This window comes from Cicer arietinum, chromosome 3 (assembly GCF_000331145.2).
Source record: "Cicer arietinum cultivar CDC Frontier isolate Library 1 chromosome 3, Cicar.CDCFrontier_v2.0, whole genome shotgun sequence".
NCBI classification, from domain to species: domain Eukaryota; kingdom Viridiplantae; phylum Streptophyta; class Magnoliopsida; order Fabales; family Fabaceae; genus Cicer; species Cicer arietinum.
Window position 1 is genome coordinate 53,157,366 of NC_021162.2, and position 27,193 is coordinate 53,184,558.

At 34.0% G+C, this 27,193-nt stretch overlaps 2 protein-coding genes across 8 annotated transcripts in view; both read right to left on the reverse strand.

The window, feature by feature from the left end:
• The window catches only part of LOC101506928 (E3 ubiquitin-protein ligase PRT6), a 20,057-nt gene extending 4,964 nt beyond the window's left edge, over positions 1-15,093 (reverse strand). For all 3 annotated transcript variants that reach the window (XR_012162202.1, XR_012162201.1, XM_073365791.1), the window contains exons 1-15: positions 14,647-15,093; positions 13,332-14,378; positions 11,951-13,098; positions 11,737-11,877; positions 10,609-10,852; positions 9,822-10,529; positions 9,298-9,486; positions 8,477-9,159; positions 6,285-6,336; positions 5,539-6,166; positions 3,870-4,078; positions 3,249-3,790; positions 3,061-3,165; positions 2,640-2,706; positions 2,376-2,453 (exon numbers count right to left, since the gene is read on the reverse strand). Coding sequence is in view for 1 of the 3 variants with exons in the window: in XM_073365791.1 (XP_073221892.1) it covers positions 2,376-2,453; positions 2,640-2,706; positions 3,061-3,165; positions 3,249-3,790; positions 3,870-4,078; positions 5,539-6,166; positions 6,285-6,336; positions 8,477-9,159; positions 9,298-9,486; positions 9,822-10,529; positions 10,609-10,852; positions 11,737-11,877; positions 11,951-13,098; positions 13,332-14,378; positions 14,647-14,718 (5,913 nt within the window). In the remaining 2 variants the exon portion in view is untranslated. The remainder of the gene's footprint in view (positions 1-2,375; positions 2,454-2,639; positions 2,707-3,060; positions 3,166-3,248; positions 3,791-3,869; positions 4,079-5,538; positions 6,167-6,284; positions 6,337-8,476; positions 9,160-9,297; positions 9,487-9,821; positions 10,530-10,608; positions 10,853-11,736; positions 11,878-11,950; positions 13,099-13,331; positions 14,379-14,646) is intronic.
• A 3,257-nt stretch (positions 15,094-18,350) lies between these two features.
• Positions 18,351-21,561, reverse strand: LOC101507474 (transcription factor AS1). Of its 5 annotated transcripts, none has more exons than XM_004492296.4 (2): positions 21,403-21,561; positions 18,351-19,917 (listed from the first exon to the last, which is right to left on the reverse strand). In XM_004492296.4, exon 2 carries the CDS (start codon positions 19,871-19,873, stop codon positions 18,806-18,808), a length of 1,068 nt encoding a protein of 355 aa, XP_004492353.1. In that variant the 5' UTR covers positions 19,874-19,917; positions 21,403-21,561; the 3' UTR covers positions 18,351-18,805. The 5 variants fall into 5 exon arrangements, with proteins under 5 accessions (XP_004492353.1, XP_004492355.1, XP_073222312.1 ...); XM_004492298.4 differs by having other exon boundaries at positions 18,351-19,911; positions 21,403-21,553; XM_073366211.1 differs by having other exon boundaries at positions 21,423-21,530.
• Between the last annotated feature and the right edge of the window lie 5,632 nt (positions 21,562-27,193).

Here is a 27,193-nt window from a genome sequence, read left to right on the forward strand (position 1 = left end):
TTCAGCAGCTCATTAACAAGCTAAATTACATTTTGGAACCAAACCCATTTCTCCCACGGCCTCAGGTTCCTGACTGGTGACTCGATGGTTCCTGACTGGTGACTCGAAGCAAGTATATAAAGGATCCTATGACAAGACTAGTACATCTGAAACCAAACCCATCTCTCCCACGGCCTCAGGTTCCTGACTGGTGACTCGAAGCAAGTATATAAAGGATACCTATGCCAAGACTAGTACATCTGAAACCAAACCCATCTCTCCCACGGCCTCGGGTTGAAAACTTTCTAAACATAGTTCTAAGGTTATGAGTGACACTTCACTATACAGGTCAGTGGTTAGGGCTTTGCAGTATTCCTCCATCACTAAGCCAGACATCGGTCACACAGTAAACAAGGTTTGTCAATTCATGGTTGCTCCTCTGGATTCCCACTGGACAGTAAAGGCACTCTGCATCATGGCCTTGGACTCCAAATTGTGATGCTATTTTTCTCGTGTCCTATATCATCATTGCTTTCTTACTGCATTATGTGATGCAAATTATGCTGCAGAACAGAAATCTACCACTGGTGCAGCCATTTATTTTTGTCCTAATCTCATCTCATGGTGGTCCAGAAAACAAATGGTGGTTCTAGATCCAGCACCAAAGAGAAGTACAGAGGTAGAGGAGCTGCATAGTTACTCTGGACTCGGACTTTATTATCAGAACTTGCAGCGCCCTTCTCCACTACAAGAATACTAACTGAGGCAACAACCAGCAAAGCATGCACAGCACAAAAGCTATAAACATAACATATGTAACACAACCCTCATAATGCATCGCTCTATATCTGTATCCTGTGAGTCAATGATCATGATACTGTATGAGGACCCTCTTTCAAAAGAATGAAAACGGAGCAATGGAACAATTAAATAGGGTGTATTAGCACTACTTTAGATTCTTTTCATTCAACAATATAAGCTTATTTGGCTCTTCAATATCTTTGATGTGAATTATGAAAGAAAAACAAGACAAATTATCAAAACATAGAAGAATAAAAATCATATCGACAATACCACGTAGCACATTTACTCAGGAATAGGATTCAAAGCAATTTGCAATTCATCACATTATATGAATCACTTGCTGCATCAAACAAGAGCTACAACTGCGATTTTTAACAACTACACTGTTTATACCTATAATCTAGGTAAAATACTAGCATATTACAAATAGTACAAGCATTCAACCAGTAAGGCTACACACTTATACTATGTTGTCAATGTTAGTCTCGAATAGTGGCACAGACTACAGAGAGGCTGACCCTAAACCTAGGATAAAGGTAGAGCCAATCTTGGGGTAGCTGCTATTGCAAACAGCAGGAGATGGGAGAAGGAAAAGAGGGGTAGCAGATGTGAAATCAGAGGTGTTTTAATCATTTCATAATCATTGAGAAGGTGTGGATAGAAAAAAGGGGGTGTGCAATCATCGCACTTATTATAAGACATAAGACAGCCGCCACATTATAGCTTTCTTTCCATTATTGTTCTTCATTTCTTCTATGTTGGCTAGTCTCCCAAGGTTCTGGCTAGAAAACAATGGGTAGTGGCCGGTAACTTCAACTTCATGGCCGGGAAACACCAAGACATGGCCAGAATGGACTGGATTGTGAGATAAGACGAGTGTGAAATGAAGCTGTAAATGCCGCACCTAATTTCTGCTGTACATCTGCATTCGGCATTGCAAGCAAGTCTTCCGCTGCACCACGATTCTCCACAAAAGTGGTGTGATTAACAACATAGACACATAATACTTGAAGCTGTAAAAGTGAGTCAACTCGGCTCACTCGGGAAACCCATAAACATAATAATGAGTCAAAGTTAGCCAACCTAACGCATCCAGGTTGGCAATTCGTAAGTTAAGGTCAAAGCAAGCTAACTCAACCTAACACATCAATAGAAAGCCATAACTGGGTTGGTGAGTTAAACAAATGTATCAACATACACCATGAACATAATTCTGAAGTCCCTGAAAGTTGGGGATTGAGAGGGATTATAGATGTATGAATACTATTTAAGGAAACTATATCATATCAAAAATAAATAAGGAAAATAATTCAGAAATAATCAAATATGATCAGAACATATAAGTATAACACAGCTACTGCTCAATTCCCAAAGCTAATAATTCAGAATGAATCTTCTTTCTGCATCCTTCTAACTATTTAACCTAAGCCCTTGTTTAGCCAATATAACCAATTAATATTTTTTCTTGGTGAGATAACCATCTAACTAATTCGATAACTTCTACAGTCCTAACAGCTTCTTAATAAAAGAAAACAACAAAAGATAGAATTAATCTTAACAAGGATAAATAAAGCTGTCAAAAGGAAGCTGACCTCCTCGCCAAAAGTATCCAAGTAAGGAGAAGGCCAAGGGGCCTGACGTGCAGATCTCTGTAGTAGGATTGTAGTTCTCTGTGAACACAAACAACACTTATTACTCCAAGGTATCCATGCAAATAAGTAACTAATCACTTCAAGAATAAAGAGGAAGAAAAGATGGCTCATAAAGGAAATCCAGAGGACAAAATTAAAAAAATACTGAAAAAGAGCAAGACAGCCTAGTGATTGGATACGGAAGTTTAAGAAAGAATGCAATACCCTAATCAACAGAAAAATTCCAGTACCAGCTCCACAAGTTACAGAATGAGTTTGGCATCCACTTTCCCTTAAAAAGCAACATAACAAATCCTTTCAGATTCTCATCAATAATCAAATGCATTATAATAAACCAAGGTCAATTGAAATTTTTTACACCATAGCAAGGACTGAAAAACAAAAATATGAACACCAAGAAATATCTGAACGTAACAACAAATGTTTTAGAGGCTCAAATTAAAGATCTAGAAACTACCAATAAGCTTGTGAGTAAATTTTGTTAAATCTGAACCCAGGGAAAAATAATTACAACCAACCTTGTAAAATTTCAGTACAGCTTAAGAATCTGAGACAGCTTAAATGCTCAAATCTTTTCTTAGCATAAACAGTAAAACAAACCAAAGGAAATTGGTAGAAAATGAACCTGCAGCATGATTTCCAACTTGGGGAGCACAATCTACCACACAGCAGGCACAATGCAGGCTCATCAAGACGTGATTTGCACTCAGGGCAGCGCTGTTTGATACACCTGTTTATGCATACATGTTGCAATTAATAATATAATAAAATAGTAATATGGTATCTTAAGTGACAAAATAATAGTTAAAATACCTCTGCAAGAGATCCTGATAAACTTTTGGTAATCTCATTAACTCAAATGGAACTGCAGGAGTTACATGAATATTACGTTGAATTCTATGTGATTCAAATTCTTTGCAAAAATGACGACACCAAATAGAGACTGAAGATCTTGAAAGTTCATCGTTGAGAACTACATCCAGAGGGGGAATTTTAAACATATTCTCAAGCTCTTCGATTTTAGTAATCTCAAACTTGTTAATATTGATAATGTCCATTGTGTCCCTTGGGATATTCCATGATCTATCCAACAAATTTTCCTCATCACAGAATGGGGCTGGAATAGTAGAATAGAGAATCTTCCACAACAATGCACATCTTCGCAAATAGGGAAAACTGAACCTTCTTATTGCATCTTTAATATCAACATTAGGTTCATAATAGTTAGACACAAAATAATGGGAAGCACCTCCAGACTCTCCCATAATTTTATTTATGTCAGTAATCAGGCAATCTGAAGGAGCTGGTTTACTTGATAACTTATCCCGAGATTTCTCATAATACAAAATTATAGCCTGTATCCAGACAAAAATGGATTAGGGAATACAAACACTATCAGAGACCACGTCAAAGACTAAATTTAAAGTGACCAACCTGGGTTACAGCTACCATATAGAAAACATGCACTAGTGATAACAAAGATTCTTCACATGTTAAAAATGGGTGAGGTAGACAAAAAAGAACCCACATCAATGTTGAGAAAGGGTCATGAGCAAGCACAGGATCTGAAGCCTGATTCCAAAAGCATATATCTGTGTTTGTCTGGTCCATTTCAATATGCTTTAAGACAGATAACATATCACCTGTGAAAATTTAGTAGTTACAAAACATACAAACAATAGCAGATAGAAACACTACAAATAAAAACTTGAGAATAAATTCAAGATAGGGGTGGCAATTTCATCCAATTATCCATCACCCATCCAATACATCCACTATACAATAAAATTCTTAATGGATTGGGTCCAATCCGTCCATTTAAAAATATGGATGGTTCCAATTCATCCAACCTTTTTTCTAAAATCTAATGAATCACATATTTCTTTAAATAAAAACTTAAGCATAAATTCAACCTTCTATGAAATTAATTTTTAAAATTATTTATTTATAAAGTAATATAAAAAACAGTTTTTTACAATAATAAATAAATAAAATTATTTTTAGAAATAGTAAAAAAATTGTAGGTATATAATTTATAAGAATGCTAAAATAAATTATTAGACGGATTGGATGGATATCCATCCATTAAAATATGATAATGGATGGATGGATTGGATTGTGTTTTATGGTTAGTGAATGAATTGCATTGGATATTTTTTGACTAATTTTTGGTGGATCTTGATGGATTAATGGATTGTTTCAATCCATCCATTAGCATACAAATCCAAATTCATCCAATCCATCCATTTTGCCACCCCTAATTCAAGCGAATCTTGGTATGTAGCCAACGCATAAAACAAACTGAATCATTTATTGTTGTTAATTAAAAAATTAAATTAGGAGTTCAGGTACAAAATAAGCCCTCATTTAAAGTTGCTTTGATAACTTGTCATTTTAGGTATGATGAAAGGAAAAAATAGAATTCCGTAAATTTATACAGAAGTATCTAGGGTAATACCATTTTTTTATTTGAAACAAGAGTGGAAAACAACTTTAAGCCTAACAAATTTCAAATGTTGAAAATTTAATCCTATGAAACCAATAAACTTAAAACAACAACAGCAAAAGCCAAGACTTTCCCTTGAGCCAAATGGGTTTCAAAGCAAAAAAAAAAAAAAAACTCCTATCAAATGTGAATAGGTTTTCAGCTGCAATCTGTTTGACAAGCAAACATACTGTTGAAAGAGTAACAGATTTCAAATTCCAAGACATGGATAGGACATATTGAAAAGTAGTCTAGATCTTACATATTGAAAAGCAAACATACTGTTGAAAGAGTTGAGTTTTCAAAACCAAGACATGGATAGGACATAGGAGGACTTAAGCTGGATACAATAGTGATAAATATTGACAACATAAATGCAATTTCCTATTTTTTGGGGATGTAAAGAAATATATAACTACTTACAATTCACCTTCTAACTCTTCTAAATGAAAGAACTTTGTATTCTAATTTTTCATATCAGTTCAAAAATACAAATTTTATTTTTCATTCAAGTTATTATTTATAGAAAAGAAAATGGTGAAAAAAATAAAATACAGTAAACAAATAAGTAAAATCATTGTGTTTGAAAAAACAGAAATAGGAGAACAAGAATAATACCTCTCCCAGAAATGACATTATTTGCATAACTCAGTGAAACCCCAGAGCAAATTGATTCTGCAAAGAGTTGAACACCTCTAAATCTTTGAAGTACGTGAATAGAATTCTTAATCCGCGTCTTTTGAACAAGCTTCAGCAACATGGTTAATATAAAGCCACTTGAAGATTTGAGTTCTTCATACATGGCACTAAGAGCAAAGTTTGGAGTCAAAGAAGTCTTTCCACAACGTGCAACAATCTCCATTGACGTCAGCGAGTACTTGAGAGTGTCCCACATCAGCAGTGAGTGGTTAACTTTGGAAAATCTTGATAACTTATCTTGCTTTCCAGGGAAATACATTTTAGATAGCACCAATGAAAAACTTTCAACATTTGGTCTACTCCTATCAATATGATTTAAAGGAATAGCTTTTAGGAATTTCTCTTTCCCAACTGCATTGGCAGCAGACTTTAAGAGGTTAAGGGCTTGTTGAAGGCGAAGTGAATAAGTCGCATCATTCAAGTCAGCAAAAGGGGATGTACTATGTATTGAACCCGTACTCGAGACAAAAGAATTGTGTAACTCTCCATGTAAAGTCGGCAAGACACAATTGACAAGTCGGCGGCACACTGGGCAGAGAATCTCTCCCTTAAAAAAGAATAAAAGGAAAAAAAAAATTAAAAGTATTGAGAAATCATAACATCAACAGACAGTATTCATCAACCCACCCTTACAAAATGAAAAAAGATATTAAAAAAATTTAAACCTGATCTGGGTCAACAATGTGTCCTCCTTCAAAAACAATTCTTCTGACAGATCTGTCCAAGCAGTATATATAGCATATCAGACCATCTTATATGCCCAGTCAGAATAACAATATAATAATCTCTCCGATGTACAAGAAAAACTTGACTATCTATTTACTGCTTATAACTAACTATCCATACATTGTGAATAAGTGTGTGGGTGTGTATAAAGGTTAATTGGATTTGATTAACAACTCAGTTAACCATGTGTACCAATAGCTCCTGAGTTCAGATATTACTACATCTCCCTCTTCCTAACCACTTGGCAGTGGGAAACTATTGTCCTTGCTATCTGCACATTATTCATGCACCCAAACATGTCCTCGCTCATTGTAATATTCAAATTCTCTGAAACATATGTCCTCCCAGAATTTCACAATGCCTGCTGTGCAGGCAAGGCTCATCATTCACTTTTTTCCACTTCTAATATAAGGTATACAATACAGAAAACCTCTGCAGCCTGTTTTGAGTGATCTACAGAGCCCTACTCTCCTTGTATCCAGAATTCATGTACTGTATTACCTTTTTCAATGCTTACCCAAAGCACACTTGCATCTTTCAATTTCAAATTGAACTTGAGTCTGAGACACTCAGCACCTATGAAGCCCAGTTACTCCAAAATTGCTGAAGCATAGGATACACCTAGACATGTATCCATAAAGTATCATCCAATTTTTTTTAAAAGAAAACGTTGACCAATACATCTGGGATATACCTCTAAAACTTGAGCCTTGTTCTTCATCATGTTGTAAACAGAATAGGAGTGCATACTCCTTTATTCACGAGGCTATAAGAAACAGAGGCATGACTGTAATACTAGTGAAGATGTTAATGGTCCATTTAATGATCACTGCGACCAACTTCTTGTAAAGTTATCTTTCGGTTAATTAGACTTGGAAGCTAAGCTTTTTGGATGACAATAATAGGGAGTTGAAAATGATACAATTGGTACTATAGACAGTAAATAGTAAGCGATTGAATAGAGTCCAAGACTTATTTTAAATAGGACTAATGATATTTTGTGAGAATTTGACATTTGGTTAGGTAAAAAAATACATTACCGCCATGTTTTCAAGGGAGAATGTATAAAACTTCCTACATTTCCAACATGTTTACCAAACTTAAACAAACAGGCTATAGGGCTCCACAGAAACGGAATAGGAAGGCGAAAGAAAACAAAAACTATATTAACCAACAAGATAAGGGAATCAGTGTATTTGTACGTTAACAAAACTAGTAGACTTCTCCAAGGATTTTCCTTTCACAATTAACCAACAACCATTCCACTGTTTAAATTTTGTATTCTTTTGAGAATACAGCTTCCAACTATTTGAAGAGACACCTTCGAACACTTATCCATATTTTGTCGGCTCTAATATAACAACAGCCGGCCAACCAAGTTCACACGGTTCAAAGTTTGCCTCTCTCTAGGCACTAGATACCACGTTAAGAGAGACAAAATAGAAGCACGTGCTTAGCTACTACAACACATCACAGACTCAATGTTTATTTTACGAGTGTAAGAAAAACACGTGCAATTTTCCATATTATTGTATTTACATATGATAGGAAAGTATGCCATTGCCATCACTTATCAATGTAGTCAATTCCACCTAGCAGGGAAAAGGCTTTGGCTGTTTTCCTATATCTACATGATTTGCTGAACCTAGACATCTACACTGAACCTGAAGTCCTGAACATAGTAACACATTTCTAATGAAAGGAATGCTTATTCTCATGAAACAGGCACAAATGAAGAAATCGTGTACTATAGTGCAACTGAATTCAAACTACACATTTGGTAGTAAATTTACTCAAGAATGCAATAAAACAATAATTTGCAAAAGGGTTGGTAGATCTGAAAAGGACAGGATATAACAGTAGAGTTTCAATAATGTTAATTCATAATTGCTTTGACAATTTTTTTTTTTAACTACAAAAATGACACATTTTTTCTGTTTTCAAATAGAAGCACAAGAAATAATGAAAATAATGAGAAGATGTTTTCATTGTTTCCTATACTAGCATTTAAAAACTGACAAAAATGAAAACTAAACATCTTTATAAACTAAATAGACCCTTATATATTCATGCACAAAGATCCTAAACATGAGAAATGGCGAGCTATGCAGATAAAGCTGAATAATCGTACCTTTCTTTTAATGAAGACAAATATCGGCCAAGACATCCTTGATGAACGGCATGCCCACAAGAAGAAAGATGAACTCCATCACAATCTGTTGGGCCAAAACCATTATTTGCTAGATGTGTTGATGTTGATTCCAGGGAAGCATTCTCATTACAAGCATTTCCAGATGCAGAAGAAATATCCGACATCTCTTGTACAAGATCAGCTGTATATTTCCCAAGCAATGCAGATCCAGTTGTAGTAACATTTGAGTTCCCTTCAACAGTTGGAACATTCTCATCCTCATTCATCAAATTTGAAGACAACAGAAGATCATGCATTTCGCCATGAATGGAGGAGTACATAATCTGCTCTAATGTCTCGAAAGTATATGGCGTTTTTTCTTTTTCCTCGCAAGACGTATCTGGGAGATGAAAATTTTCCAACGCTGGGAAATGATTCTTGATATATTGCAGAGAAGCGTTAACTTCCCCAGGTTGCCCACTACAAGCTAATTCAGTGGCAGCATTCTGATCTAACTGAGTTAAGTTGGAAGATGAAGTTGATTCCAAACTACCTGAATTCCGATTAACGGGCATTGTGTCTATCTCCTTGGTGTTAGTGGCAGGCATGTGTTCTTTATCTGATCGGCGAAGTTGGTCCCATGATGGGGGACCTCTGTCAACAGAACTAACAAGCCTAGATTTCTTGTACATAGAAAAAAGGCATGAATTAGAGCACGGGATAAAATAAGTAACCATAAATAAAAAAGAAAAAAAATTCAGTACAAATAACTAGAACCTATACATGATCTAGCTAATAGCAGGTGGACTACCATCATATACCTGAAGAAGAACCAAAAATGAAATTGGATGCCTTGAATTGTGGTCGTGGCAAAGAGAGCAAACAACTTGTTTGGATTCTTCAGAATCATGTTCAGCATCTAAGTCACCTTCATTACCAAGTTGAGAGTCATCATCAACATTAGAATCAATGCTGGCCATAAATTTTGTCTGTTGGGCTCGCATTTTCTCCTACATTAAAAGCCAAGTAAACCAAACACAAATTCAAATGGAGATGGAAATTAAATAGGCACAGCAGAACAGGGCAACCCTGTAAGGATCTAAAAGCAAATAAATCATGTCTAGCATAATCGAGAATATTTGCAACCAAATGCCTTCCTTAGCCTGTAAAATACCCACCTAAAAGATATGAAAACACTTGTGTCCATCAAAATATTAAAAAACTTAAATACTTCCATGTTAAAAATTAATAGTTAAATAAAAAACACATCAAGATCATAAAACAGAAACATTATAACACTTCTTTAATATCACTGAAAAAAATAGAGAATAACATAACAACCTACCAATACTGCAGCCTGCCTCTCTCGAGCTTTTGCCTTGCGTTTCTCGCTGTCAGAAGCCGACAATGAGACACTAGAATCTCCAGTTGGAGCACTTTCAGGGATATGATTCACCACTTGAGGAGCAAGTTTTTGTAACTTAATCATGCAACATTCATCAAGCTCAGCAAATTTTTTCAATAAACTTTCAACTAGAGAAGATAAACCACCTGGTTCTACAAAGTTGTCAACATTTTCCTTTCTGTTCATTTCCATCAATAAAACAAGAAGTGACAACAAGCTTTGTTCCCCAACACCATAAAATGAACTCTCATCAATTATTTCTCCAGAGAATGCTATTATGGGAATTTGTGACACATTATTCTCACTAAATTCTTTCTTCTGAGAGCAGATATCTAATGATAATGATAGCAAATGTAGCGCCGGTAGAAGAACCCTATCAGGAGCACGAGATTCAGCAGATTTAAAAGTAACAACAGCATAAAATAGCACAGCACGGATAATCTCCAGGACAACTTTGCAAGTGGCTATTCTGGCTATCCCCTTCAGGGGAGGATAAATTTGGGTCCACTTGGGCAGCTGAGTAGTCAGTGCAGAGACGCTGCAGAAGCGCAAGTATCTTTCTTCGGCAACTTGTAAATCCTTCGAATTCCAACGTGGATGATACAGATCCAATTCTTTCCAAAATGACCACCGCAGAGAGTACATACCCTAATATAACAAAAGAAAATGCACAATAAATACAGGGAAGCAGAAGAAAGTCATAAATTTTTTCTAGAGTCCACAAAACCTGATTAAAGCCTGACGGATTGCAATATGAAGCAACAGTGTCCAAAATATCTTGAAGCTTATCAAACTTGGAGAGATCACGAGGAAGGGACTTCACCAATTGACTATGAGTAGCATCTCCAATGGATAGCTTATAAATTAGTTCTCTTTTCAAACTTTCAGCAGTAGTTAGACCACAAAAGCGCCGTTCTTTTATTATCAGAATAATAAGAGTAAGCATTTCTTGGACTAAAACAGGTTCATATCTGAAAATAAGAACGAAAAATTATTATTATAAAATTATATAAAAAAAAAGATTAAAACAAATTAATGGCAACACATAGATGGGTTTGCATGAACACAACATAACAGTAACACAACAAAAGTAAGATGTAATTATCATTAATCCGGATCTTAAGATGATGAACGTGAGATCCTGATCAGATCAGACTATGATAAATGGAGACCTAGGAAGTTAATCCCAACGTTTTCCAGCTAAAAATAGCATTATCCCGCCTATCGCGGAACACGCTATCCCACTTTTGGGGTTGGCCACGACGCACCGCTATCTGGGATTAACTACCTAGATGGAGACAAGCAAAACATCCAATATTTATTAGATCAGGAGTTATTAGTCGGTGTAACTGAATCTCATTACTTATATTGAAGCTAAGTGACAGAGTACTGATTAAGCAAGACAGCTATATTGAACTGGTGGCTTCGCTGCATACACATCTAGTAGTACAAACACTTCTCTAATGCAGCAGTACATAATGCACACTGACACTTGCTATTATACAATGAGCGACCATATGCAATATATCAGATATACAAATCTATATTAACAATAAGCTGGACCAGTAGATATTTCAGTTTCAGCATGATGAAATGAAGAGTGCATGGATTTTAAAATTTCTCTCTTTAGAACATTAATTCATAAAGGAGAGAAATTAGTTCAGAAGAAAATGATGAGATGGCCTCTGTAAAAAGAGAACATAAACAAATAATACTAGGGGAAAAACAATATGGGGTACAGTACAGCATGTCAAACTCTGCATATCCTCAACAAAGAATCCCCTTGAAAAACAAATTAGCTAAGAAACCCCATTAGATTTATGAAAAGTTTTCCGTGTTGCGGGAGAAGACATACTCGCTAGACTGTTCAAAATTCAGGGATAAGTAGTTTGATAGTCCAAAGCGCTCTAGAACTCTACTGACAAAAAGATCTTCTGGAGCAAGTGCAGCACAACACTGAAGAAGAAATAGATCAAGCTCCAGACCTTGTTCAGACCTGTAGAAGTAAAAGACTGATATAGCATAATACAATGGATGTGATTCAATACTTAAATACAAATTTGACTTACCAACGCACTGATCTGTACCATTCACATGATAGTAAAGCAGCGTCGCCATTTTTACGCCACATTCCAGCATGGACTTCAGCACAAAAGACCCTAATACGCAATGGATGCTCCATTATAAAGGCAGAGAAACCATAAGGATGACTTCCTCGTAAAGCATGTCCAAAGAAGTCATTATAGATTGTTGAGGATGAATTAGCAGAAATGTCAGTCACAACTGGCACTTCAGATTCACAAAAGTATCTCCTTAGTGCCTTTTGTAACAGCATTGAAAGGAATCTATGAAACGGAATGTGAACAGATATATCTTGTGAACTAACATCATAGACTATCTGTGGCCAATCAGGTAATGATAGAGAACGTAACCCATCTGATTCAACAGGAAAATCTTCTTCCATGGTACTATCATTTGATGACGCGAGAAGATATTTTTCAGATATTCTAACATTATCGAAATTGGAACGAGCACTAGTATTTTCTGAACCAATTTCATCATTTGTTTTCAATTTACCCCTTCTGAAATTAGATATTGTTCTCTTAAATGCTGAAAAATTGCCAGTACCACTATTTGAAGACAACATGTTAGGAAGTACCTCAGGGGTATTCTCAACTCCCAACCAATTTTCAACAGCCCTTAAAGACTCGTGTATCAACCAAGTGGCAGAACATGGAAGCAGATGCGAAGAAGTATCATATTTTATCTCAAGAACCTGTGATGATGCGAAGACACTACTTTTACTGGTCAGATTACATGCAGAGCTTTCCTGGGATAGCCTCCCAACCTTAGCATGTCTTAGATCATCTCCATCATCCGATTCATTCCTATCCGTGCTCCAAACAATTTCATCATCCACCTCTCCCTTGCTAGCATCAGAAAACGCCCCATCCACCAACAGAGAGTGAATATTGGCTATAGAGTGCCCTAAAACAAAAGGCAAATGGACATTATCATTTTCTTCTTCTAGAAGTTGATTCATTTCTCTCTTTTGAGGGTTCATTCCCTGCACATAGGAAAGAAGCTTCATCCAAGTTCTTGAGATATCTTGATGGTCATTGGTTACATATTTGGATACCACCACATGGCTCAGAACAAACCGAATATCTTCAATAACTCGTACTGTTGTCTCATACAAATGTACCCACCTGGAAACCTGTAAGAGGACCATATATTTCTTTACCAAAGCATCATGCACGAAAGAAGATTGAAAACATGATAACAGGAAGTAAAACTGCATTTCTTTTATAGAAACTTCTTAACCATCTTCGCTTAAAATTATCTACAAACATAAAAGCAAGACACACACTTGGTATTCTTGGCACATCTCAGGCATCATATCTAACAGAGTCGTATTACTTTAAAAAGATTTAATTAATAGCTCGTTACCTGTAAACGTCCATTTTCAGCACAAGAAATGAAAATATTCTCCAAACATCCCAACAGCATGGTCAGTAGGTTGATTTCCTTTACAAGACGCGGAGTAAGAGTTGGAACTGTAAGTATCTGCACAGAGAACATGGATAGTAGTGGGTATCTCTTTAGAGGAATATCGCTGCCCTCTTTAATGGCCTCCTTTATAATACTTGGATAGTAAGTGAGAAAAGCTTTTGCAAACTCGTACTTAAAAGTAGGCTCTCCCAACAATTTCAGGAGTAGCTCATGGAGTTTCTTTACAACATCATTAGTCAAAAACCTCTCAGCTCTCACCAGGACGCTCAATAAACCAGTAGAGGAAAACAACAACCTAGCAACAAAACTGAGCAAACTCTCACTTTGCTTGCAAAATTCTAAAAGCATGTCAACCACAGCAAAAGTTAGATCATTTGCAGCCTTCTTTCTTTTTGGAACAGAATCACTCGCCACCATTAGTCTGTCTTTCCAACAACTGAAAATAGAACCAAGCACAGGAGAAACAGAGTTCGCTACTTCCTCCGGAAGTGGTTGTACCTGCTCAGCACCCTTATGCATTGAGCAGAACCCCTCTCGCTTCCACGCTGTCACATCTCCACAATCACAACAACCACCGCCCGTGTATATAACAAAGTAATCATGTCCTGTGTGATCCCCATTCTGAAAACAAGGAACACAAATTGCACAAGTCGGGTCATGTTCACAAGTCCTACACCTGTAAGCTATATCAGTACGACCCCAAACAGCCCCACAGACACCCCTCTGGCAACCAGACATATCAGAAAGGTTGGTCAGAGCAGCACTGGGATCACCCTCAAACATCAACCACTTCAACCACACCAAGCACTCTTGAAATGTCTTCCTCGAACCCAATTTTGAATCTTGAGATACTCCTGCCAGTTCAACATCAGTAGGCAATATAACAGACACCAAATCATCTATCAACTCCTTCTTATCCTTAACAAAAGCAACCAAACCACGCCCATTGAGCTGCTCCTCAGGAACCCCAAACTCCACAAGCCTCTGAAACCCGCACCAAAATCCAAACATGCATTTCAATTTCAGCATTAAAAAATCCAAACCCTAAAACTCTAAAAAAAATCAGTAACTAAAAATTAACTCAAACAAGAAAGGGGAAAACAATTCAAAACAACTAAATCAACCAACAAGATCATTTCTCATTTCTCGTATCTTCATTTCATGTGCAAATTGAATAACTATACAATGATCAAATAATGAATAGTGTGAATTTTCAATAAGAAGCATTTAGAATCGAAAAAATTAGTGTTACCCGAACGATTCGATCTCGTGTCCTGAGGGGTTGAGATTCGGAGGGAGAATCGATATCCATCTTATCAGCCATGAAGGAACGCAAGAAACGAAGGAAGCAACAGCACAAGGAGCGAGGATGAAGAGAACCAGAACCTTCACTCCCCAGGTTTGATTCTACGGAAGAAAGTTCCTCAGTTCAATTCAATTCCGTGATTTTTGCGAAGAAACAAGAAACAAAACGGAAAGAAGTGAAGAAAGTAGCGCAGTTGGAAACCCTAATTGGATTTGAGAAAATCCCCAAATTATGGTGTGAAATGTGTTAATCGAATTCCATAGTGAAGGATTATCCTTTTTTTTTTTTTAAGGCGATGAATGATGATGATGGTTATTATATACAATGCAGCTACTACACTCAAGACTCCAACACTATTTCTTCGTGCCTTCTGTCTTCATGTCTTGCGTTTTCTTTTCATTTACCCATTTTTTTCTTAATTTTGGAATATATATTGAATAATAGGATTTTATCATTTTTAATGAATTTTTTTTCCACAAGGGAGGGTGGTATAGGTTTAATTTTTGGTCCTAGATACTCTATTAATTTGTTTTTCTCTTTTTTTTTATTTAGATAAATAATTTGTGTATATATGTGGCGTTGTTTTATTATCTCGCTGTGTTGTCTTGTTTGTTTGGTTTCTGATTGACGTGTCACCTTTAGTGCAAATTCAATTAATAATTTTAACGTCTTCTTTAGCTCCGGAGACAAATTCAATTTCGATCATTTTTTACAATAGAAGAACAAATGAACAATGTCAAATTTAAACATATATCACTTTAATCAAGTGAGGTTAATGAAATTGACAAATCATTTCAGATGACCTAAATTCAAATATAAGCCAAAACAATTATTAATCAAACTTTACTTATCTTTAAATTAAACTTTAAATTATTAAATTTTCATTCTCCTAAGACAGTGAACAAAGTTCTCAAGAATCATCCAAAACTTAGCCGTATTTGTATATGGTCAATCAAAATGATATACGTTGGGTTGGACCGTGGGATATAACAACAAAAATAATTGTCCAAATATTGTTGGGAATATTACACATTTAAGAGATTAATTTATTTTCATACTTTATAATTTTTAAAAATAATAAGTTATTTTCTTCAACTATATTATCATTGTGTATTTTTATCACCTAATTAACACTGTAATTAATATAATTGATGGCCAAAATAATTTTTAAAAAAGTTAAGAATTTTTCAAACATAATAAAAAATAAATAGAAAAGAGATGAGTTCTTATTAAATGAAAAAGAGAAAAAACTGATTTTTTGAGAAGGAAATAGAGTTCAAAATATAATAAATATTGGGAGGGGGAAGTTGTGTATATAAGGGAAGGAGGGGTAATTTTGACAAATACAATACTATGACATTTAATAAAAAATAAAAAATAGTCTCCGTTATATTTTATATATGTCTTATATTTTATGTCAAATTTTGTATTCGAATAACAATATTGAAGAAAAATATATAAATAAAAAAAAATTATTTTTAAATATAAATTTATTTTACATTAACAACTAATAAAAATTATAATTTTTTCATTTTGTATAAATAATTTTAGAATATACTAATATTTAAAAGAGTGAAATGACTTGGCAAAATAGTTGACTTTGACAATGTTAGTGTAAAACAAAATTAATACTAATTATGCATATTATTTAAATTGATGAAGTGAAATCACATGAACGATAAAATTAAAATAAGGAGAATTTGAGAGATCTTGTTCAACCTACTTAGATAGCTATAAAAAGTCTTTGTATTGATTTTTTAAATTTCTAAAATTGGTAGAAGCAATCGAAATAGTCTTAAATTGGTAGAAGCAATCGAAATAGTCTTTTTTTTCTTTTTATATATATGTATAGCACCAATAGTCTTTATTTTTTTACAAATATCAATAGTATTTGAATATACATCTCTTGACTTCGTCTATTAAGTTTAAATAACTTATTTATATTATCTAAATGGTAAAAGAAGTTTGAAATTAAATATGTAGTTTTTGTTAGTATTTCTCTCTTAATGGACTTCTACATTTCTTTTAAAAAATGAAAAGATTCTACTCATTTTTCTTCATCCTCAACCACCCCTCTCTTTGGTCTTCTTTAAATGTAACTATAATAGATAACTACCATTTCACATTCAAGAAATATGGGTTTTCTAATTAAATTATTTTTTGGCGATGTTCGTCGAAGAGTAACTAATTTGACACTAGTCAACTTTCGAAAACAAAATACTTATTTACTTATTTTCTATCTTAATAAAAATAATTATTATTATTATAATTAATTCATACAGCTATTAAATCTCGAATTCAAAATCGTCATTTATTATCCAATCCATCAAATTAGGTAAAAAAAAAAAAAAAGTTACTCCTATTTACAAGTGGTAATTGGACTAATGCTAAATTTACAAATACTAACTTAAAATTAATGCTAACACACTTCCAACAACCTTTAACAATATCCCAACTAATTATAACATAAGTTAAAAAGATTGTTGTGTGAGAGAATGTCATAACTGACATGCTGAACTTGGTCTTGCTGATTGACCTTATATTAATTAAACCCACAGAATGTATATGATGCAGGTATACATCTTCCTCAAAAAGTTGATTATTGTACATTTATACATAAAAGAAACACAAACAAAAAATAATTAGATAAACATAATAATAAGATATGAATATAATAAGTTCGTTCACCTTCATAAAGATGGACGTAATAACTATGCACTACAACATCAATATTCCTAATACAAATGCAAAGTCCTCAACTTGTATGAAAAGATAGGATATTAATAGGCATCTATAATAACATTGTTTTCTAATAAAGACAATAACAAAACTCACAAGGACCATGGCTCTAAAATCCACTCTTCAACCTCAGTTTCGTCCGCAATATAATAGTTTTAGAAGACTCTGCAACAATATCGCAATAACAATTGCGACAACATCATCTGCATTTTACCACAACATAAAAGTTCACGGCGTAACTCTGACTGCAATTTAAAACCATGACAAGGACCATAAAAAACCGCATATAATTAATGGACTTCTACATTTCTTTTAAAAAATGAAAAGATTCTACTCATTTTTCTTCATCCTCAACCACCCCTCTCTTTGGTCTTCTTTAAATGTAACTATAATAGATAACTACCATTTCACATTCAAGAAATATGGGTTTTCTAATTAAATTATTTTTTGGCGATGTTCGTCGAAGAGTAACTAATTTGACACTAGTCAACTTTCGAAAACAAAATACTTATTTACTTATTTTCTATCTTAATAAAAATAATTATTATTATTATAATTAATTCATACAGCTATTAAATCTCGAATTCAAAATCGTCATTTATTATCCAATCCATCAAATTAGGTAAAAAAAAAAAAAAAGTTACTCCTATTTACAAGTGGTAATTGGACTAATGCTAAATTTACAAATACTAACTTAAAATTAATGCTAACACACTTCCAACAACCTTTAACAATATCCCAACTAATTATAACATAAGTTAAAAAGATTGTTGTGTGAGAGAATGTCATAACTGACATGCTGAACTTGGTCTTGCTGATTGACCTTATATTAATTAAACCCACAGAATGTATATGATGCAGGTATACATCTTCCTCAAAAAGTTGATTATTGTACATTTATACATAAAAGAAACACAAACAAAAAATAATTAGATAAACATAATAATAAGATATGAATATAATAAGTTCGTTCACCTTCATAAAGATGGACGTAATAACTATGCACTACAACATCAATATTCCTAATACAAATGCAAAGTCCTCAACTTGTATGAAAAGATAGGATATTAATAGGCATCTATAATAACATTGTTTTCTAATAAAGACAATAACAAAACTCACAAGGACCATGGCTCTAAAATCCACTCTTCAACCTCAGTTTCGTCCGCAATATAATAGTTTTAGAAGACTCTGCAACAATATCGCAATAACAATTGCGACAACATCATCTGCATTTTACCACAACATAAAAGTTCACGGCGTAACTCTGACTGCAATTTAAAACCATGACAAGGACCATAAAAAACCGCATATAATTCAAGACACAAATGCTTAACTAGATCACACTGATGAATGATTTATTTATTTATCTTCCATTAGGTTCAGCAAGCCTTGATCTACACCCTACTTGCTCTAGAAACTTGGTAAGTCGCAAATGCTTTGCAGCCCATTGTTCAGCCAACTTCTGTTCTTTGGTTTCTGCATCTCTTTTCAGCCCTGCTAACTGTTCCCTATATTCTCCTTCGATTCTATCCAACGCAACCGATTGTTCCTCTCTAAGAGCTTTTATCTTTGCTTCAATTTCCTCCATCTTCTCCCTCCTTCGACTCGCCTTTTCCGATTCCAACTGCAGTTCCACTCGGCTTAACCTCCACGCCGCCTCTTTCTTATGTGCTGCCAATGCATGATGCACTTCTTCCAACTCCTTACAGCAATCAACTAACTCGGACATCACCAAGTTTTCGCCAAAAGTTAGAACGGCTCCGTGAGGAGCTACGTTGCCTAAAACAAGTGGCGTATTGTCCGGTCGCATCCAGGGGGGAGGCGCTGCCACTGTTGATGGAGAGAGGCTTAGTGTCACTGATGGCGAAGGTGGCCTAATAGGTGCAGTGTTGTTCGAATTTGAAAGCCACGAAGGTAACAATGTCGATGTTGGCGCTTGCGCATCGGTATGCAGAAAAGAACTGTTGGAAGCAGCCATAACAAATGAAGGTGAAGGTCTCTCTTTCACTAGTTTCTCGGCGAAACTCTCGAGTATATGTTCGTACTTGCTGTCGTTTATCGGGTCGACGTTTCTGTTAATCACTTTTGTTTCTCTTTGTTGCTTTTCTTTGAATACTTCCCACCACTTCCCTAACCTCTTAGCAGTGCGGCCGGGGACTTGCGCGGCGATTTTCTTCCATTTGTTTCCGTGTGTTGCTTGAAGGCTAATAACGAGACGCTGCTCTTCTTCAGTGAGTGATCCTTTCTTAATGCCTGGCTTGAGGTAATTCTTCCACCTTTCTAAGCACGACTTTGCGTCCCGATTAAGAGGTGTGTTCATGCGCTGAGACACGAGGTTCCATTCCCTAGGACCGTACTGTTTGACATAAGCGCGGAGTAATGCATCCTCTTCCGCTCTCCACCGCTGCCTATCCTTCATTTCCAACAGCATATCCCACAGCTTGTTTCTTCAAACTTGAAATCTTCATACTGTCTCTAGAAAATTCATCACAATTCAATCAATTCACTGAGAAACAAAGTAGTATAGTATCTATCAAGAGGGGAAAATGTGAAGTTTATATAATTTCTAGTCATATGTCCACAAATGAATAAAATTGAACTATTGTTGTGACAAACATATATGTCAGAAATGTTATATTTCAACATGCTACAAAGAATGAAAATTCATATGCAATGAAGAATCTAACGAAAACAAACAATGCATACAAAACATTTCGGAAGAAATGCATGATTAGAAGAAAAATTCTCAAGGATTAATCAATGCCCTTTGAATTCAAAGCATTAATTTCTAAGCTTCAGGTACTAGTAATGATATCTATTCTTTCTGTCAGTAACTAAGTGGTAAATTATTTGACCAGCAGATAAATCTCCAGGTTTTTATAGCAAAATCATTATTTAAAGTCAACATGTCAAAAATAGATTCTAGTAATTATCGATTTTTCTTTTTAACAGTTTCAATTTCATTTCCCAGTTTCAATTAGACCATGAAAATGTTTAGTCAAAATCGTGGCCTTCAATAGTTAAAGAGCCACTAGTATTGGAAAAACAGCAGCTATAAATGCTAATGAATTATTTGAATAATTAAATGAAGATCAGGATAACAAGCATTTGCTTACAATTGGAGATCTGAATTAAAACAGGAAATTCTGAAAATGTTTTTTAAGCTAATGTAACATTCTAATCAACAATTATGAATGAAAACCCCACCAGAGGTTAAAAATCACAACAACAAAAACCTCTACAAATGGTTTCACAGGGTTATACACAACATTTCAAGACCAATTCTTAAAATGAAATTTTAGATTAGCATCCATATAAGTAAGAACCACTCAAAAACCGAACAAAAAAGAGACAGAGAATGTGCAGCACAACATCTAAATTTTAAACACAAGACACAAACACATAATGGTTGAACTTGAATACTTTATGATAATTAAACAAGAGAACAAGTGTCCAAAACTCGAGTAACATCTCTAAATTCAGGGACACTCTTAACACAATTTGAAGCAACAACAAAATAATAGCACAAAAACTGAAAAATAAAATACATTATTATTAATTAATAGGATACAAAAACATATTCTAACACCTGAGCTTCAAGCTGAAAAGAATTTAACTGCCAAGTAAATTCACACAAACTAAATCCATAAACATGCATAATTCAAGAAAATTCACATGAACAACATAAAATGCAAAATATGTAACAAAATAACAAAACTTTTATTTCATCAACAAAAAAACAACCAGTTAAACAAAAAAAAAAACACCAGAACAAGAAACATTCCTCCAAAACAAACCCACTTAGCAAAAAAAAAAAACATATTTTTAGAAGAAAAAAAGAACCTTTTTAGTTATTTAGTAGCAACCCAGATGAATTTTATCAAAGGAAAAATAAGTAAAAGAAAATGGAGTTGAAAAGAAAAGAAGAAGAAGAAGAAGTAGAAAAAATGGACAGACTACCTCGGTGGTCTAATAACAACCTAAATTCTGGTCCATGAAACAGAGAAGAGTAGCACAAGTTGATTAAAAAAAAAAAGAGGAAGTGAAAAACGAGGTGTAGTGTAAAAGCAGAAGCACCTTATCATGGTATCTCAAGAGAGAGAGAGAGAGAGAGAGAGAGTAATAAAAGAGAGTGAGATGGACCAGAGAGAGAGAAAAGTGTGATAAGACAGGACATGAGGAGAGAGACCCCACAAGAGAGAGATAATACAAGAGAGAGAGAGAGAGGAGGGTACGTCAGTTTCAGCGCTTATTATGCGAGAAAGAGAGAAAGAAAAGGGCACGCGAGGGATAAGGGACGGACACACATGATCATCATCACTTCACTCACTACTACAGCTAGGTAGTACTAATAGTAACTACTAAATCACTGCTGTAACTAGGGCTGTGCAAAAAATCCGGTTATGAGGCCCAAATCCAAAACCGGATCCAAATCCATTTTAAATATCCAGTTAAAATCATATGGTTATAATCCGGTTTATTTAAAATCGGTTGGATAACCACTTATGTTTTATATTTGGATTTGGTTTTTAACCGGTTTTTATCCACTACCAATATTTTGTTAATTTTGAGATTTTATGTCTTGAAAAAAATTTGAAATTTTTTTTTTCGAAAAAATACCGGAAAAAATAAATAAAAAGAACTTTTTTTTTTCTCAAAAAAATTTAAAATCAAATTTTTTCTCGAAAAATTTGGTGAGAATTTTTTTTAAAAAATTTATCAAAAAAATCGATTTTTTTTAAATAACCGATTTTTAAACTATGAATAAATATTTTTTAAAAAAATAATCAAATTTTAATCGATTTTGAAAAAAAAAATCGATTTTAAAATTAAAATTTTCAAAACCGGTTGCTTAATTATAAACCGGTTATTTAACCATAACCAATTTTACAATTGGTTTTATAACCGGTTTTAAACCAAATAATGGATTTGGTTATAAATCTAAATCCATATATTGGTTTTAAAATGGATATGGTTTGGTTTTTTAAAAAAACCAACCATGAACAGCCCTAACTGTAACCCATTCATTATATAACTTTGTATTTATCTGCGTCTAATTATAACTTAAATATCTATAAACATGACTAAATAGATATTACAAATTTTATTATAATTAATTTACGATTGTCATATATTATATTTGAATACAAAGTAAAATGTACAACTTAAAGCTTTTAACGTGATATTTATCGATATTTTTTAGTTGAATTGATATTTAATGATCTAAATTTTAAAAGGGGAGATCGTTATTTTTTATTTTACAATTGTAAGTTAATGTTAATTTATAATTTCAAAATTTTAAAATTTTTTGGTCTTCCTTTAAATTATTTAAAGGCAATCAAAATATTCGTTGAACATTCTAAATCGTAAATAAAAAGCATTTTACTGAGTGTAAATAATTTGACAAATTTGAGAATTTAAATTGACATAAATCTGTAATTTCAAGATCTAAAATAATAATTTACTCATTTTAATTCATATTTCAATCTTGTATTATGACATTTTTAACTGAATAGCATTTTAACACAACTTTGACTTTAGCTATGTAAAAAAAAAGTTTAGCATGAGTCTTATGGTAGATTAAATTCTAGATCTAACTTATTTTCACTCTTAATAATAAATAAGTTTAAGTGTCCATTTATCATTTTTAAATTTAAGTATTTAATGATTATCAATTTTCTATTATCCAACATTTAAAAAAGGCTAAATTACATTTGTGGTCCCTTAACTTAATTTCAGGTAACGTTTTAGTCCTTTATCTTCTTTTTTTTTTTTCTCGATTTAGTCCTTTATTCCTAAAAATATCAAATAAAGTATGAAAATATGAGTTTATTTGAAGATTTGCTTTACGAATTTGATGAAATTTGTATTATGTTGAAGAATATAATTAATTATATGAGTTTTGATTGAATTTTTTTTTTGAATTTTTATATAAAAAAGGATAACATTGTTGAAATTTTAAAACATAAAATATCAAATTTTCACTTAAAATTAAAATAAAGGACCAAGTCGGAAAAAAAAAAAGATAAAGGACTAAAATGTTACCTGAAATTAAGTTAAGGGACCACGAATATAATTTAGCCTTTAAAAAAAATTATGAATGAATTTCATTAGATAACTTTATGTTATTATATTTTGTTGAGTTTCGTTTAAATTGAATTACTTTAGAAAATATTTCATATTGTTGAAAATTAGTTATTTTGACGTTGAACTTTAATTCTTTTAGATTTAGACAAATATTTTACGAAATAATAAATTTAGATTAGTTTAATTTTTTGTATCCTTCATTTATCAAGTAAAAATAAATTTAGTAGTTTAACTTCAAGTGAATGTCTTTTAGTAGTTTAACTTCAAGTGAAATATGCTCTTAATAGTGACGTATCATATTTATTTTGAACTATGATTATCAGTGTAAACAATATACAAACTCTTGAAGGGATTTAGCTTCAAGTGAAATATATACTTTTTGTGATTGAGTATGATAAATTTTTAGAGTGGTTTATAACTTCAAGTGAAATATGTTCATTTTGGGTATAATAATTATTTTGAATTATGATTGTTGCTGTAGACAATAAGAGCAAACGATTCAACAATTTCAACCAAGGGGAGGCTTTTTGATTTGGTTGAAATCTAATGATCTTGAAAAATGTCACACATCTCCTAGTGTTATAAATGTATGGGGAAGTCAAGGCTACACATATGAACTTTAGTTATTTGTGAAGTAACAATGTCGATTTACAAGAAAGGGGGGTTTGAATTGTAAATGCACCTTTTAAAATTTCTGTTAAAAACTTAAGAAAATAACTCAAGATTGACCTTGGTTATGAAAACAGAAAATGGAGAACGTTCTTGGTTTTAACCAGAAAACGGAGAACGTTCTTGGTTAGTTAAAACCAATAATTCAGTTTATGTAATTAACTTGATAATCAATCAAACTGAAAGTAAATAGATAAGGGAAGAAATACCACACAACGATATATCCTGGTTCACCCAACTCGGGTTACGTCCAGTCCTCACAACTGTGAGATTTTCCACTAAGTGTTTAAAATGGAGAACCTTCTTAATCTTACAACACCTAGAATAGATCAACCTTGATCTATTTCTTTCTTAATTACTTTCCACCCAGAAAGCAATCACAACACCTATCTAACCTTGATAGGAAGCAATCTTAAACAAACTATAAGAAACTCTTATAGTTTGAGTTTTTACAAATGATTGAATTTGACAGAATCTGATATTACTCAACTCTTGTTTGAGAATAGATTCTTTACAGAGTATCTAATGACAATTTCGCAACTGATATATGAATGAGCAGCAGTGGCTTTTTTTTCGCGAATTTGCAGAATGTAGTGTTTCCTCTGTTTTGCAGAATTTCAAGCTTAAGTGTGATTGTATAATGTTGATTACTTGGCACTTGAATTTCTTACTTAGAACTGAGATAATGGCCTTCTATTTATAGGCTGGAGATGTACGAAATAGCTGTTGAAGAGGCCATGCTTTTTTGACTAAAACATTATTTTTAGAATAAAAATAATGTTGCTTTGAAAACAGCTTTTTGACTTTTGATGTTTTAGCATTGAAAGCATTTCTGTCCTTTCTTTGACATTTCTTCATTGATCTTGGATGGTACATTAGCTGTCTTGAGTCTTGAGTGTAGCTAGAGGAGGTTGGAGAAGATTTGAATCGAATTGCAGACTGAAACAGAGAGGATGCAAGGCTGCTGTTGATGTGCAGAAAACGGAGAATGATTAACGTTCTTGGTTTTATCAGTTTGAACGTTCTTGAGCTTCAATAATCATTCTGGAGTTCCCGTTTTGAATGTTCTGTATTTCCTTTGTTCTTGTCTTGTCATATACCCAGTTTGATCAAGTTTTCTTGACATTTGAATTTTGGAGTTCTTAAGCCGTCATGACTTTTGTCCATGTTTAAACTCTTTGATCTTTGCGATCAAATATCCTTTTTGAGTCTGGATTATTTGTACTTGTTCCTTGCCATGTGTTTGTTAGATATGAGTGATTTCCAGAGCAGATTCTTTGTTAACGATGTAGATAAACTTTGAACAACATGCTGTGATGAACTTTTTCGAGGCTGTAGCTCTTTCTTTGTTTTAGTGTTCTTGTTGTTGTTTTCTTTGCTTTGCTTGATTCTGTTCTTAATTAAATCCACTCAAAAGCACAAGTTAAATTAACATAACATTTAGAATCATAATTAACATTCTTAATTAACTTTTGTTTATTTTCATCAAAACTTTAAAATAGAGAGTTTGTCTCAACAATCTCCCCCTTTTTGATGATGACAAACATGTTAATTTAGATTTTAATTTGATTCTATTATAAAGAGCTGTAACAGCTCCCCCTCAATTTGTGCATTTGTTAATTCAACATAAAATAAAAATTTTTAAATGGAATCAGAAGGAGTTTCATTAAAGATAACAAAAGTTCATTAATTTTGGCAAGATACAATAAAAGAGTCATAACAACAAGAGAACAGTAACAGAATAAAAGAAAATCTAAGTTAATTCTCCCCCCTTTGTCATCCAAAAAGACATAAGGGATAGACCTAAGATGCTAGGGATGGAGAAGATCCTTCGGAGGAGGAGGATTTTCCAGCAGGAGGGATCTGAGAGGGAGGGGGGACAGGGTAAGGAGGCGGAGGTGGAATACCCAGCTTGGGAGCGAGGTGATCAGCCATCCAAGTTCTAAGTAGAGCAGTCTCTTGATCATGCTGAATTTGTCTTGCCATGATGGTCTGGAGAGCGGCCATGATATCAGAGTTTGAGGGTGCAGCTAAGGTGGCAGTGGAGGGAAGGTGAGCGGAGGGTTGAGAAGAGGCAGCAACAACTGTGTTGGAGGGAATAGGCATGGCAGATAAGGATGGAATAGAGGCAAAAGAAGATGAAATAGAGGGTAGAGGGCCAACAGATGAGGTAGAGTGATCAGCTGGAGCGGGAAAGTTCAAAAACTGACTTATTCCAAAAATGGAAGAACTGGTTTTCTGTGGTGAAACAAATAGTGGAGACATGGTAGACAGAAGAGGATTAGATAAGAAAGTACTAAAGTCATGTGTAGGGCAGTGAGGTGGTTGAGAAAAAGAGGGAATATGTGAAGGGATAGCGCCAGATGTTTGAGCAAAAAGAGTGGGATGTGATGGAATAAGTTCTGGAGAACGTTCTGGAGGGGGTGGAGAACGTTCTGGTGTGGGAGTTTTGTCTGAGATTGTATTGGGATTAGTAGAAGGAGAAGAAAAAGAAATAGAATTTCTGGAAGGTCGTCTTCCGGCTGATCTCTTCCTTTTGAGAGAGATGGGACAGGATGGAAAAGTAGTTGTTGGAGCAGAGGCAGTGTTGCGCATGTGAGATAAATTTTTTGTGGAAAACTTGGAAATATTGATCAATGATTTTTCAGATGCAAGAGATACTCCAAAATGCCTGAAGATTTTAGTCAGGACCATGCCATAAGGCACAATATTCTTTTTGTAATCTTTCTGGGCTGCACAGATCATGTGCTGGAGAATAACATGAGGTAAGTTCAATCTCTTGCAGTTTAACAGATGATAGATGAGCAAGGCGTCATTATCAGAAACGTACTCATGACTTCCACAGTGTGGAAGTAGAGTATGTTGACACATATTGTTGAAGACTTTAGGAAGAGGCTTTAAGTAAGTGGCTAAATAACGTGTGGAGTTTTCTTCAAATAGCTCAGCCTGCACATCTGTCTTTCTAAGACCCAGAGCTGAATACCAGTTGTCACCA

Bases quoted from the DNA above. Each gene is read 5' to 3' on its own strand.
- LOC101507474 (XM_004492296.4), bottom strand. From the start codon at position 19,873: ATGCTGTTGGAAATGAAGGATAGGCAGCGGTGGAGAGCGGAAGAGGAT.